The sequence below is a fragment of the Populus euphratica genome, unplaced genomic scaffold, assembly GCF_000495115.2.
Source record: "Populus euphratica unplaced genomic scaffold, PopEup_1.0 scaffold2.1, whole genome shotgun sequence".
NCBI lineage: Eukaryota > Viridiplantae > Streptophyta > Magnoliopsida > Malpighiales > Salicaceae > Populus > Populus euphratica.
Window position 1 is genome coordinate 2,933,698 of NW_011499846.1, and position 16,282 is coordinate 2,949,979.

At 32.1% G+C, this 16,282-nt stretch overlaps 1 protein-coding gene across 1 annotated transcript; it reads left to right on the forward strand.

The window, feature by feature from the left end:
• Positions 1-5,598: 5,598 nt before the first annotated feature.
• On the forward strand, positions 5,599-8,359 carry SPL8 (squamosa promoter binding protein-like 8). Its single transcript, XM_011034863.1, has 4 exons — positions 5,599-5,978; positions 6,275-7,008; positions 7,615-7,772; positions 8,001-8,359. The coding sequence occupies exons 2-4, from the start codon at positions 6,335-6,337 to the stop codon at positions 8,153-8,155; spliced, it is 987 nt and encodes a 328-aa protein (XP_011033165.1). The 5' UTR covers positions 5,599-5,978; positions 6,275-6,334; the 3' UTR covers positions 8,156-8,359.
• The last annotated feature ends 7,923 nt before the right edge of the window (positions 8,360-16,282 follow it).

The following is a 16,282-nucleotide window of genomic DNA, read 5'->3' on the forward strand; positions in this document are numbered from 1 at the left end:
GAATTATATGAAGTGCTCAGATGGAAATTGTTAGGCGAGCCTAATCCGGTTAAAAAAAAATCATACATAACAAATTCTATTTAATATTTAATAAAGACTTTTATTTAAATATTTAATTTTAATAATTCTTAACTTTTATCCGGTAAAAAAAGAGAAATATAATCTGATAAAGCCAAAAACGCTTAGGCGAGTGTGATTTTACTGTACTCGCGCGGAGACATATTTACATGTAGAGTTCTGGCATGATATATACAAACAAACAAACTACTTGCAATACATCGTACGTTGAAGATACGATCAGTTCCTCTCCTGTCTTTTTCTGATTTTGCTACTATGACCTTTTCTTTCTTGTTATTCACACAAAATGCCCCTCTAGATCAAATCCTAAATTTCTCCTTGCTCCTTGGATCTTGACCAGCCCTCCTTGTTCCATGAATTAGGTGCATTATTTATGGAGGATGGGATGTGCATTTATTTGGACACACACACACCCGTATGAGCTGAATGTGTAACAGAATAGTGGAAAAGGCAACAAACCCATTGATAGGTTTGATTTAAACACCCGTTCGTCATCGATCGAGCCAAAACCAAGTTTAATTTTATAAAATTTAAGAAGTTAATCTAATTAAATTTCAATAACTTGATAAATTAATTTATATTCAATTAATTTGATTAAATCTAGAAGAGATAATTCAAGCAATTTTTTTAAAAAAATTATCCACTAAACTACTAGTTACTAGTTGACTTTTTCGGTTTACAAACTTAAAACTTATGTCGGATCATGAATAGAGTTAGGTTTTATAATTACAGTGTAAACCTAGTTTAATTTTGATGAGTTCATGGATGGAGGTGGTTTTTACAGTAAGTGGGCTTATTGGTATCATATTAGATATGAATTCACAAGTATACAGATCTAGAATCTTTTTTTTTTTTTTTAAAAGTAGTACATGCTTACTAATCAGCATCCAAAGAATTAAGGTGTTGGTTCGAGAGAAACATGAAGGGGCAGCTCTTAATTATCATAATATTAATTTTAGAATAATGGAAGCTGGTGGAGTTATCAGTCGCTCGGTCAGCCATTGAAAAAACGAGCACATGCTCATTGAAAGGAATGATATGGTCTCTCAAAGTACATATACAATCAGAGTATTTCGACATTCAATTTTCAACGAGATATGTAACCTTTGATGTTAATAGCTCGCGTTTAGCAGCTTCCATCGCATTCATCTACATGCAGAAAAATATTAGCCACGCTTTGCGCCTGCCTGCTCTCTCTCTCTCTCTCTCCCCCCTTTTTTTAGGTATTTTTATATATGTTTTCACAAATAAATAAATAATTTTATGTCTATTTATTCCCCAGGAAGAACAGGGGTAAAAGGACATGCATCAGCTTGCTATTATTGAATCATTTTTTGTCATCGGACTAATTAAGGTTTTTGCTGTCTCCCAGCTGGCTGTCATATGGTAGTGGATCTATAGCGTTCTTTAAGGCATCCTTTTGCAAACCCTAAAAGCTCATTTCCCTAATATAGATTCTCTGTGTGCTTAGGCTTAGGGATAGACGTAGCGATGGCTATTGCTGAGAAACAAAAATTCAATGGATTCTTGTCTGTGTCAAAGGTTAGGAAGCATGGTTAATTTCTCATTTAAAACATAATTAAGAGCTTTGGTCAGGGACAATCTTGTCAATGTGACAATATGTCGGCGACGGCCTGGAGAGAGAGTGGAAAGTATCTCTGTTGGAGATTGCTTTTTTGCCATCTTTTATTAGCTTTGTCTAATATGGCAAGAATAATTTAACACGTCAATTAAAAATATATATAAATGATAAGATAAGTAAATTCTCGGGAAATACCGATAAGGCCAGCAATTAATCGCACGGTTGGAATCCTTCATTCCCTGCCAAACCCTGAGCTTTTAAATATTAAATCTTTATCTGTCAAAGAAAATAAATCCTTGATGTTGCTAAATGTTTTTCGAATTAATTAGGTTAATTGTTGAGTTAAATTGAGTAGTTCTATGCCTTTAGATCATTTGCATGAGACTTATTCTATTCTGAACATATATATATATATATATATATAAAATTTGATTCATAAAATCTTGCTGAATGATTAATTATTCATGCTTGCTTCTTGGAGATAAATAAATATAAAAAGAAAGAAGTAATTAAAATGTTATGTTTGAAATTTTTTAAATAAGAAATGCTAGAACGTTTATTTTAAAAGGATGACCAGGACTTTTTTTATTGTAATTTAAAACATTCTGTTTGGAGTGCCCCCTCCCCCTCTGGATTTTTTTTACCGAACAGTACATCCAAAATACACCTCCTGTATATTTGCACTAACTATACTCTACTACTCTCGCTCTGCCGTGGATGGATAAAAAGAAATTGATACAAAGTTGGACAATGAAAATGAAAAAGAAAACAAGCAAGAGAAAATGATGTTAACTATATTAACTTATTAAGCTTGTAATCTAAATTATTTCTTGAAAAAATCTTAAAGTTTAATTTTCAATTAACTAGCTTGTTTGCCAGTGTGATTGCGGTTGCTTTTCAAATAACTTTTCATGTCGAAATGTATTTTAAAAACTATTTTTGATATCAATACATAAAAGCAATCTAAAACATACAAAACATACAAAACATATTAAATTTTAACAAAACACAAAAAAAATGATTTTTTTAGGAACGCGGTTTGCACCGCATTCCCAAACGGTGCCTAAATGTTAAAAAATTAAATTGAAAAAAGAAAAATTATACAAAAAGGGAAAAAATAGCAATTATAAGTTAAAAAAAAACTTGAGACTACTTAGATAAACTTGTCTAGCCTATAGACTAGGTTATCATACTGAGATAACCTAATAAAAATTAAAAAAAAAAAAAAACCTACATTTAAAAAAAAACAATGTTAAATGATAAGTCATCCAATGAAAATGATTAGAAAAACAACAATTATAAGCAAACAAAAAAAATCTTGAACCCACCTAGATCAATTCGGTAAACTCATGAGGCAATTCTTGAGAATGAGATAACCCTTCAATGAAAGAAAAATGAAAAGAGTCATGAATCCTATTTTTTTTTTAAATGTTGAATTATGATACAAGACAAAAATAAGTGAAAAGAAAAACGATGATAACCTTTGTTAGCTTATAAACCGTGCCCCTAACCATTTGATCAAAAGCACCAAAAGAAGATCAATTCTCAACAAATTAAAAACATAAAAACAAAATCAATGACATAAAATAATCCAAAAGAAAAAATTAGTTATTAAAAGGAAAAAAATCTAGACACGAACCATCTAAGTTAACCCTTCAAACTCATAAATCAGGTCATGAGATCGAAAAAAATATATAAAAAAACATAAAAAAAACCATGAAGTCTATTTAACAAAAAAACAAATTTTGATTAATGAGACCAATAAAAAAAGTTTTAAAAAGATGGGAACTTATGCTAGCTTATAAAACTCATGGCCCAAGCCATCTGATTTGAGGCATCAAATATGAAAAAACCACAATTCTTAAATTTTAATAAATCAAATGTTAAATGATGAAATTAAAAAAAAATCACAAAAAAAATTCTAAATAAAAAATAGAAACTAAAAGAACAAGGATAGAATTTGAAAGGAAAAACAAAAAGAGGATAGATAATTTTGGATTGAAGTGATAAAAAAAAATAAATTCCATAAAATAAACCAAAAAAGAATGAAGACGAGATCTAAAAGTAGACCGAGGTGGAAAAAAATGCTTTTCCGATAACAATTCGTCCATCAAAAAGCAACACGCACCGCTCGAGGTGAAAAAAGACATCATAAATTTAAAAGGAAAAAAAAAAGAGGATAGATAATTTTTTATTAAAGTGATAAAAAAAAATTCCACAAAATAAACCAAAAAAGAATGAGGACGAGATCTAAAAGTAGACCGAGGTGGAAAAAAAATTTTTTCCGATGACAATTCGTCCATCAAAAAGCAACACGCACCACTCGAGGTGAAAAAAGACATCATAAGGGATCTAATAACACGATAAAAGAAATATTTTAATCATCGTAAGAAGCCACACACCCCACCAAAGAGCGAAAACCTTTCTTATGTGCTGACAACTCTTTTTTTTTTAATTACTTCAAAAAATTAATCTACCTCTTAACATTCTGATTATAATTAAAAATCCATATGAAAATACAACCAAGATAAAAGTTAAATTCATGATTTTACTATGCTAATAATAATAAAAATGCACAAATGCCTCAAAAGCATCATCAATTAATTATGATATAAAAGATTAGGAAGTAATTAAACCATACAAAAAGACATGAATTCTTAAAATAGACTCTTTCAAGGGCAGTGAAGATTTTTCACTGAAAAAAAAAAAGAAAACATATTTATATCCCTACTAAAAATGAAAATGACAAATGGATGACATAAAAAAATTATTTTACCTCAAATTTAATATTCTAGCTTGATTCAATGAACAACAAGAACGTCATTTTGTTATTACTTTTCACAATAAATTATCTCTTGTACTAGATTATTTTCTCGGTGCCATATATATTTTCGGGAAATATAGGAGACCCATGAGTCCAAGAACATCGACTTGATTGACATGCATTTAGAAGAGTATGCCGCTCATAATCGAAAGAAGAAGAAAATCATGCATCCCAAGGCGGATTAGTTGAAAAGATAGCTTATCATGCTCGAAGACCAAGAAATTAAAACCTAAATTTGTTTGTTACGTTAAAGCAAGCACGTTAATTTTCCCTAATCACGCAGGCCAAGCCGATACAAAAAGATCATCTAACGTTTTTTAAAATCGAAGTCGGGTGTTTCGTTAGTGTATTGATATGAAAGATAAATATAAAACATGACATGATAATCAAATTATTAATAACATGAGAAAACTAAAAAATAACACTTCACTGAATTTAAGATTATGTAATTCTACCGAATTAAGTATGATTGTACATGAAAAAGCATATATTATATTGGGAATATCAAATACGTGAAATTGCTCGAGATATTTTTTTGATTTGCAGTACAAAAAAGCAATGGGAAAATGTAATAAATGCAATAAGGGACACACCCATCTTACAATTATCTCGATTTTAATCTCTTTTCATCACCGGCGCATGAGCTCATTTTCTGTTGATTTGCACATCATGACTCGATCAAACACATTGCATAATTATCAAGGGAGGCAAAAGAACATCATCATAATATATCCAAGTCCAGTCCCTTTCAAAATAGACGAAGTTGCCTTCAATTTCTCAAATCACATCGTGAAAATAGGAACTTGAAAAAAAATGTGAAGCAGAAACTTCAACATAGACAGTCACAGTGACCTTTCTGTGCAAATTGATCAAAATTAGCAAGGGCAAAGCAGGGAGTAGGTCCCAAGTTCTTGAGGAAGAAACCGCGTGGCATTTTAACCTCTTTACCAAAAACAACAGCACCGTTATTATTGTGGCTAGCCAAGCATTTACTGCAAGGTAGGCGACAGCTTTTCTATAAGCCCCGACTAGTTGGGGAACCCCCAGCCATGTATTTTAACTTTTTAACACAGAATTCCATTGCAGTGGCTCTATCTACAAATATGTGACCATCAAGTGGGTAAAATGGTAGTTTTCGGGTTTACACACCAATTACCTGTGCGCAAGCCGCCTCATAACTCAGTTTCTCTCTCTCCGAGACTCTCACCTAGCTAGCTAGAGAGAGAGGGAGAGAGAGACTGGTACCAGAAGGAAAGAGAGACTCGTTTTTGTGGCTTTAAAAAGTCATAGACAGAGAGTTAAATAAAATAAAGAAAAGAGAGAGGGGAGCTAGCTAGAAGGGGGAGGCTTTTGAGAGTTTATAGGGGCAACACCCCAGTTAAAGAGAGAGAAGAAAGCAGCAATTGAAACTCTGCAAATGACCAATTTTAGTGTTTTTGAAATTCGCATCCTCTCCTTCTCTTTCAGTTCACTGACTCGGTTTAATTTCCATAGGTGAGAGTTGAGACAGAGAGAGTGTGTTTTTTCAACTTGTGAACTGTTTGTAATATCCCATAAAAGCCCACCTTAACACCGACATGTCTCCTCAGGACAGTCTTACCTCTCAAAAAGCAAAAACCCCACTTTAACAAAACCACTCAGCATAAATCAAAGCGAAGCAAAAAAATTTAAGAAAGATCAAATCTTTCCCAGCCACTACCTTTTCTCTCCTCTTTTGTATTCATCTATGTATAGAACCAGCTCCTTTTCTTGATGATCATAACCTCTTCCTTTCTTTGTTTCTTTTACAGGTAAATTAAGCTAGCTAGATTGATTAAGATTTTCATATTATCTAGAGAAGGAAGAAGAAAATGTTGGAGTACGAATGGGGAAACCCGTCAACAATAATGTTATCAGGTGGAGATGATCAACAAGCTGGAAGCAACCACGACGTACAAGATCAAAATCGTCAAGCTAGCATTTTCGATCACTACACCACTCAATCTTTCAACGACAACAACCTCATTCCTCAACATACCTCTCCAGCCTTAATGTTTCAGAACCACCCCACCACCACCAACGCTACACATCACAATATCAACTCTTTTTTCGACCCTCGTGCTTACGCTGGCGCCGGCGCCTCCACTTTTCCCACCACTCACCATCCTTCCCTCCTTTCCCTTGATCCAATCCCAACAGTCACATCAGTCGCAACTGCAACCTCTTATTTCCTTATCCCAAAAAGTGAGGAAATTCCTCGTTCAAATTCCGATTTGATCACTTCAAGGATAGGACTGAATTTGGGAGGAAGAACTTATTTTTCTTCGGCTGAGGATGATTTTGTGAACCGGCTTTACCGCCGGTCTAGACCGCTTGATCCCGGTTCTTCATCTAATGCTCCGAGATGTCAAGCTGAAGGCTGCAATGCTGATCTTACTCATGCTAAACACTACCATAGACGCCATAAAGTCTGCGAGTTTCACTCTAAAGCTTCTACTGTCATCGCCGCCGGGTTGACTCAGCGATTCTGCCAGCAGTGTAGCAGGTTTTTTAAAATTACACTATTGCCCTTCCCATGCACTTTCTCCATTTTATCCAACGTTTTGTAGATGATTGTATGATAGTGATTCACCGACTACGGAGATGATATCTCAAATTACTCTATTACCCCTGTGATTTTTTTTCTCGTCATGATGATGTCCAATGATTGGCTACCCGTACATGGGTTAATCCCGAGGGCATTTGAGTCCGTTAAATATACTTTCCGTTTTACGTACCATTTCTTATATCAAGGCAGCATTACGTACTTGAATTATTTTAATTTAAATAATAATATAAGCTTAGGACTTGAAATTACAATAACTACCTCAATATTCTTTCTTCTTTTCAACGGTTCCTTCTCTGCCTTTGATATCCGGACACGGTCAGAGAACCCTCGCCTGACGACAATACCCCTGGGCTTGTGCTTGGCAACCAATGATTGGTTGGGCCGTACATGTGGAAATCCCGAGGGCATTTGTGTCCGTATCTATACTCATTACGTACTGATTTTTTCTTTTTCACGTATTTAGACAGCGCGTAATTAATTAGCAGCTCTGAGCATGGTTTTGGAGTAATTGACAGTGATTGGTTACGTTGAATTTTTGTACAGGTTTCATCTTCTCTCAGAATTTGATAATGGAAAGCGTAGTTGCAGAAAGAGATTAGCTGATCACAATCGTCGTAGGCGGAAATCACACCAAATTAATCAAGAAAATCAGAAATCACATCTAGAAAATGCCACCATTTCCTCATCTGAGATTCTCACAAGTAAGCTCCGTTTTCCATGTTCATATAATTATTGTCATGTTGAATCGATACGGATCAACATTTTAATTTATGAATGGCTTATCCTGTATACCATTATTTTTTATATACATTAATAAATTTAAATTTTTTTCACTTGTTTTTTTTTGGCTTGAGAAGTATATGCATGTATGAGCAAGATATGTAGGAAATCAATTAACTTGCATGGTATTTTCTTATGGGAATTTATAGGGTCTCCACCGGACTCTGGAGCTCATCCTGCTTCATCGGTGACGGTGGCGATGTCCCCTCCTCGAATATCTCTGGATTGTTTCAAGCAAAGATCGTATCAAGCCACTGCTTCTTCTTCTACATCGTCAAGCTCGCTGTTTTTCTCAAGTGGGTAAAAAATGTCAATGACCTGATCAAGGAGGATTTAATATTAACTAAGCAGTGACATAGTGTTACTCCAGTGTTATATTTATTTTTCCCTCTTAATTTACTCTCTCTTTAATTATTGTTGATTAATGCTCACTCTTGCTTGTGTTAGTAAAAACCAAATGGAGTATCTGCTCTGCTAATATATTTCTCTCTTCAAGCGATTTAATACCTGTTGATGTGGTAGCCTTTCATATCTTTTTCTGTATTCACCAGAAGATATATCCAAAAATGGAAAAAGTAATCACTGCAGGAGGACTTTTCTAACAGAAGTATCTGTTTGGTTTCAGAAATGGTTAGATAGGCACGGGGATGCAGGATTATTATCATTTAGGGCATTCCATTATTATCCCTTTGTCGGATCCTTACCAGGAAAAAGGCTGTAAATCAAACATGCATAAAAACAAGAAAATGAACATGTATGCGATATCAATCTTCAAAGAAATTTATAGGAAGGAGATCAAGTTGTCTGCTAGCACTGATGAGAAGCTGCACTAAGCATGGATAGTTAGCTATTTACAACTTAGCCCGGATGAGCTTATCTCTCTTTCCCTATCCTTTCAGTCTCTTGAAGTGTTTTCTTCCCCTCTCTCTCATGAAGGGAGTGTTGCAGCTGTGAAAATATTAATACCGCCCATAAGCCACATTACCTCCAGCCGCACCTACCAGACCAGGTGGTGAAAGTCTTACGGGCTTGTGTTCGGGTTCTTTGAACAAGAGGTTTAGCCTACTTCTATCGCACTTTTCTTGTCTTTGAGGTAGCATTCCATGTGAAGTTTAATCGGTGCATTGAGCCTTTGGCCAGTAGCAAGGAATAATTACAAGAGAATTAATAAAAACCATCTGATAATTATATGAAATTTACTGCATTGCAGAAGAAACTGAAAATTATTTTCAGTAACCTTACTTATTTTTATTCCAGTAAAGACTTTCGCAGGCATTTGCCCCATTGAATATTCAGGGTAAACATATAAACATGTATGGTATATAATTGAAAAAAAAAAACTATTAGCAAGTAATTATTAATTAATAGCTATTTTATGATTTCATTTTAAGGGGAAAAAAAACAAATAGAGGAGTAAAATACAATATCACAATGAATCTCTTGAAAAATGATTTAAATATTTCTGTCTAACCATATAAATATATATTTTTTTAATTTTCTTTCTCATTTCCCTCTTTACATGTATATTCCTTTTCTAAGAAATAATTATTGATAGTTTAGCTTTCTTCATGGACACTACCATGGACGAAGTTTATCCTAGTAATTCTTACAAAAGAAATGGTACATCTATTAGTGACCTCTCCTAATTAATTGCCATTAAGAACTAGGTATCATTAATTAATTTCTCCTGGGACAGCATGCATTGTGCTCATGTGTGATTCTGACTGAGAGTTAATGAACTTATCCTATGGCGTCTTATAATAAAGTTACAGGGCAGTGGATCATAGATTTTATATTATAAAAGACGATGCTGAAATCTCATGTTAGTTTTTATTGTATAGTATATATACAATCAGGGACGGATTACCATCCAATTTCAGTAGGGGTAAAATAAAATAATATAAGTACATAGCTATATTAATTAAGATCCAAAAAGCCTAAAAATTATAAGTTTTTTAAAATAAAGCTAAAAAAATTACATATATTATAAAAACATGCTCCACAAAACTCTTTTTTTTCTTATAATTTACAATTGTTTCCTACAAGATTTCATATATTGAAAATATAGTAAAATCTTCTCACTATAAACACTTTTAAATATTTATTTTTCAATATAAATTATTAAACAATCATTCAACCAATCATAACTAACTATAAATTATCTATTTCAACCAACCAACACATAACCATAAATTATTTATTTTATCAATTATGCATGGTTTTTTTTAATTACATTAAAAATTACAACCAAACAATATAATTAAATTCATTTCAATCCTTATCAACACAACAACACATATTAAATACACATAATTTACAAACATTTATTTTGGTTCTAAAAGTTCTCATTCCTCCTCTTAAATAATCAGCACTACTTTCAACATTAACACCCAATTTTTCTTCTTTAATTATGTTATATTTAAATTTATTTAAGTTATATTCCATCCCAACAAAATCATATTTTTACAATTCACTTTTTCTCAATTTAACATTTAAGAACCTTAATTCAAAATTTAAAAATTTTACAAAAATATTGTTAATCTTTACTTAAACTTGTACAACCGAGTTTATAACATCTTGCTCAATAATGATATGAATTTGGAATGTTAACCAGTCAAATTTTTGTTCTCCTTCTTTTTTTTCATTAAATACCATGAGTTTCCTCTTTCTATTCTGTTTCCTTTACTTGATTTTTTCTTTAATTCTCAAGTTAAATATGTTCAATACTATGTACCTCATCTATTTTGTATTAAATTTTAGTTTTTATCTAGTGTTTTAGTGAGGAAACTCTTAGTTTTTTTTCTCTTCTAATATTTTTCAGCACCAATATGTAGTTTAAAGGCAAAAAAGAAGCTGAATTTTCAGTTTCTCTAGCTTATTTATAAAAATGTTAATGATTCTATATGTTGTTTTTTATCAAACTGTTTATATTCTCGCATTACCTTTTCAAACTTCAACTACTCTAAAATTGTAACTAAAGATAGAGAAATGTAGAAGGATCCTTGTAAAATTTCATCACAATTTAACATTTGAATTGAAAATTATACTTGATAGTGTAAAATTAATCAATAGATAATTTTACATTAATATCTTAATTTTCTTATTGAATCATTGTTAGAACCATATCAGGTATTCTAATAAGTTCTTGGATCATTTTCATATTCCATACTATATTTATTTATTATTTTCATCATTTGTTTTATTTAAAGACTTATTTTAGTTTTATGGTAACATTATCAATTTTTAATCGGGTTCATATTAATATTTTTTTTCATACATTTCTTTCTTAATTTTTATTTATTATTTTTATTTTAATTTCTTTTCTTGATATCATTTTCTCATTCTCAAACACAACTATTTTAAATTTCTTCTAATTAATTTTTCTAGCCATAAAAACACACAATGGAATTCGGGCACAATATATACTTCATTTGATTTTTTTATTATTTTTTGTTTTGACACTGTGGGCAAGTGACCACATTTCCCACATGCTGGATTCGTGAATGCATATAATTGATTGTGGGCTAAAGTTTCCACAGGAAACCATCATGTATAATCGATCCTAGCTACAACATGTTATGCCGGGATACCTTTTTAATGATCTTGAAGCCTCTTTGCACCTTCGACGAAATTTAATCGTGGGTCCATGCCTCATCAGTTTTGTACTTGTTTAATATTTGTTTATTGTGCTTTCTTGGAACCATATTTTGTGAATTTATTTGGTCCCAAAAGAGAAGACAAGAAAATTAACAAGATTTCAAATCAAATCATTACCTCTAACACCCTTGGTTATATGTAACTATGAATTAAATACCCTTATCTTTACGAGTCAATTACAAGAAATTGATTTGAAGTTTGATTTGGGCCCCAACACTAACCCCGAAAATGTCATACAACAAAAAGCTTCTGTCAAATTTTCAGAAGGCTATACTCGATGGAAGTATGTATTTTCCTTTCTCGATCGATACCTTTTGGCTTCTAATGATAATTTTGAATGTCCAATGTTATTCCCATCTACGGCATGATTATTACACATACAATTTTAGTAGAAAACAGAAGGAATGTTTAAATATCTAGTCAAGCCTATAATAATCCAGTTTGTAGAGGGTAAAGAGAAAAGACAACCTTAAACATCATTCTACTTGCTGCTGCTGCCTCCAGTCCTTATCTCAGATCTAATAATTATCCAAGGGAATTTAAATATGGTGATGGGATTGTCCACCATCGGACACTGGCAAGAAACTTCTGCATGAGGTTGTCTCACTATTGATGATCCTATTGAATCAAATTCCAGGAAATTTCCTTCTCTGAATTCGCGGGATCGAAAATTCTTGTGACATGACGGTGCCAAAATCCTTAGCAATGGAGCCCTCGGCGCAATATTTACCGGGGTTTGTTGTCATGTGTGCGTCATAAATGTCTAGTTAAGTAGCCACATTTTCCCATTATATGTGTTTGATTTTTATTATTTTCTTTTTTCGGGGGAGGGGGGGTTTACATTGAGAAATGGGCACTCTTAAACCAACTTTTATACGCTGAAATTAACTAAATGTATGATTTAATCAAAAGCAAACTATTCATCCACTAGGATCAAGAGATTAAACCTGTGTGATGAGTTGTTTGTTAACGTCTTAATCTCGTAGGCCACCTAATTCAAGATTTTAGGGAGGTCCTAAGCTTTTGCTGCTGCCTCTAAATTAAGGGCCTATAGTACTAATCTACTTGTGCTGTAAATCTTGCTGGTTACTTCCCTTTTGGGCACCAAAGCAACCTTGGTGTGAACGACAGAAATTCATTGAAAATTATCAATTATTGATCACTTCTAGCCTTCCCTCATCAGCCAGTAAATTTCATATCACCTTAAAGTGGACCAACAAAAATCTAATATCATGTATCGTATCTCTAAGAGTTTGGAGAAAGGTCTCTTTCTCGCACCTTTCACCTCATTTTTTTGTCCCCTCGGTCCCTTGCTCTGCTCGCTCGAGGGGAGGGAGGGGTGGGCAGAGGGGGGATCTCTTATCCCCTAACAAGCTTTACTTGACTCATTAAGATGAAAAATAAAGAAGATAATGTAACTGCAATTCAAAGAGCTAAAATTATTATTCACCATGTTTTTTTTTTTTGTATCTACGCTCCTTTTTAAAACATTTTTATTTCTGTATTTTTACATAAATAGAATCGTGCTTAATCTAATCGTACAGAATTTATCTGATTGTTGAGAAAGTATGCTTCATCATCTGACTTTCTAGATTCGAATTTGAAATTAATATCTGATTTTTTAATTAATTATTTATTAATACACCGAGTCAATTTAAAGAAGGGATTTAATATCAATTAATATGTTAGCTAGTATATGACATACTTTTAGCGTCAGATAAAAAAATAATTATTGTTGTATTAAGGATGTCAAATTAAATCCTATTTAAATAGTTTTGTGAAATCGTTGTCATATTTGTTATGCTTAGCCAATTCAATCCAACTCGCCTTTTTTGCAAGCAGAAATTCATTCGCAGTGAAAGATACTGGCAATACAGTGAATAATTACCGATAAACTAGGATTATTTGTAGAGCTTCACGGTTATTAACAGTGAAGCAATTCTCTTTCTCTCTCTTTTTTTAATTTTCATTTTAATCCTTTTTTTCCATTTCTCCACTTTTTTTTTCTTTCAATTTTATAATTTTATTTTCTTAATTTTATCCTCAAATTTCTTTTAATCATCTGAATTTTTTTTTTATCAGGCAAGTCATTTGGATCATATTAAAAATTCTTTCACAAGATTTAATTTTAAATTCAAGTTAAGTAAAGAGTTGTGTTTAAAAGTTTTTATTTATCAATTTCATTATTTTTTTCTTAATTTTTTTTTTATTTTTTTATAGGTTGGACAAGTTGATTAGATGACATTTGGTCAATTTTTATACAATTTAATTTTAAATTCAAGTTAAGAAAGGAGTTAGATCAAAAAACTATAATATTAATTTATTAAGTCGGATTTAATAACAATATAAAATAATTTTTTAAAACTAAAATATTTTTATTATATTAAAAAAAAAAATTGTGATCCAATCAAATAGCACATCACGAGGCTATAAACTAGTTTTAACTAAGATTTTTAACTGTAATTTTAACTCATTGGAATGTTACATGAGAATCATGTGACTCTTTTATAAAAACCTCTAAATTGCATATTTGGAAAAATAGGAACAGAACAACCTATAAGTTTTTTTTTTAATTTATAGACTTTATTTAAAAAAAAACAGAGTTGAGCATCTTACTCAGAGTCCTGTCCCATATGAATAATATTTTTAACATATTAAATAGATTTTTGTTAACAATTAAGTTTAGTTGGATTTTGTCTAAATGTAATTAACAAATATATGATCAGATTCATAAAATTATTTAGAGGGGATTCTATTTATCAATTTGATATAAACATATGGATCTCTGAAAAATACAGTTTTTCCCAAAAAAATAAATAAAAAATCTAGAATTGACACTGGAAACTGAAATTACAGCATCTGAAGGAGAACATTGCTCGATTTATTTTAAACAAATAATAATTAATTTGGTCTAGATTAAGACAAAACTACACTTACGGCTCTTGAAACGGGCAAACGATTAGAAACTTCCAGGGCGTTGCATAGTAGTTAAAGGGATATATTATCTACTTAGTCACTATGGCTTGAATTTTAAGATAGATCGTGAAGAATTAAAATTTTATAAATTCTTTTTGTTTAGGAGAGGAAGGAAAATAATGAAAGAAAAGGTTAAATAGTAAAACATCCCCTGGAGAAAATAAATAGCTTTTGAACTTGATGAAAAAATGTTTAAAAAACCACTAAAAATATCTCCAATTCCTCACCCTTGCTCTGTAATATTGAGAAAAAAAAAAAGCACTCTCAAAAAATATAAGACAAACATGAGAAAGGGTATTAAAGAGAAGGATGAAGGCAGTGAAAATGGGAGATGACAGGTGTTTTATGTTTTTGAAATATTTTTTTTAATTACTATTATTAATGTACAGAAAGAAAGGAATAGTGATGATTGTTAGAAACTTTTTCATCAATTCCTCAACAAAATCGAGCTCACAATTAAAAAATTATATTGTTCAAGAGATTTTTAGTTCAAAAAAATATTTATTTTTTTTTTAAATTAAGAGAAAGAGTGGATTAGTCTCGTTTGTTTGGAATTTGAGAGGAACTAGCGAGGAAAAAAAATGATAATGAGAAAATTATAATTATAACTTTTTTGGCTTTCGCAAAATATTAAATCCTGTTTTCATATTGATTATTGAGAATAAATTTGTGTGTGTGTGTATGGTACTTGAAACTGTTTTTAACTCCAGGTATAGTTTTAAAAATATTTAGTTGATTAAAACTCAACATAAGTTTTCATGTATCCCACTAAAACATCTCTTAAAATCTCGATTAAAAAATTATTATTTAAAACCGCACAACTGAAAAAACTGTGAAGATACAACGAGGAATTTAGGCAGTAGCTACAATTAACATAGCAAGTTACAAATCCTCCCTTGGCTATCATAATCATCAAGTCATGGAGGAACTAGTTTTTTTTTTAAAAAAAAAAAGTGGTCCGTGATTTTGGTGACTGAATAAGAAATTGAACAATATTTAACCTCTCTGTTACACAGAGGCATGAAAGGCACATCGGCGCTTGCCTCATGGAACAAGTGCAGTATTTGCATTAGCTCCCCAATCCCAGCTTCTATGCTCGCCCCCACCACACATCGGTCATCTTTCATCTTTCATCAATGCAGTCGGGCCCTCTGCTCTGATCATCATAAACTTTGTGCTGCGGATGTGGAGCCCATTAATAAAGGCAACTGCTCACTCCATTGCTACTGCTCATGGAGGAGGAGGGGGGTACTTTTCAAACCCTATGTACGTAGAGACTTTTCTTTAGGGTTAGTAGGTCTTCTGTGGGGTTGCAACTGATTTTTGGGTGATATGTGTTTTGCAGATTCACGTGCACTGCACGTGATCAGTATTCAGTGATTGTCCTTTGCCTCCTTTGCGGTGGTGGGACTTCATCCACAGCTGGACAGAGATGTGGTGGTCTGTGAGAGGTCATTATACCCTAGTTTCTCTTTGAATAAAAACAAAGGAAGAGACAGATCGGTCTATTTTCATGCCTAATTCTTTTAATTTTATTTATTAGTAGAGCGATGGTCATTTTAATTGTTTAGCTGGCAGTTGGGGTGTTTTTAGATTAGTTTTTAAATATAAGATTAAATTCCTTCCTCGTAGACTTATGTATAACTGAAATAATATTACATGAATTTTATTTAAATTAGCAAAAAAAAAAAAACAGATCTTGTTTGGATTCTGACGTTGTCCAGGAGCTAGCTAGCATTGGTGATTAGGTTTTGTTGGAGTTATGACAAGTGTTTCTTTACCTCTACAGAAACAGGTT

What these genes read in the sequence shown, in the direction of transcription:
- SPL8 (XM_011034863.1), top strand. Translation starts at nt 6,335, where the DNA reads ATGTTGGAGTACGAATGGGGAAACCCGTCAACAATAATGTTATCAGGT. An exon ending in TTCTGCCAGCAGTGTAGCAG is followed by an intron (nt 7,009 to 7,614) that starts GTTTTTTAAAAT and finishes ATTTTTGTACAG; the next exon opens with GTTTCATCTTCTCTCAGAAT. An exon ending in CTCATCTGAGATTCTCACAA is followed by an intron (nt 7,773 to 8,000) that starts GTAAGCTCCGTT and finishes GGGAATTTATAG; the next exon opens with GGTCTCCACCGGACTCTGGA.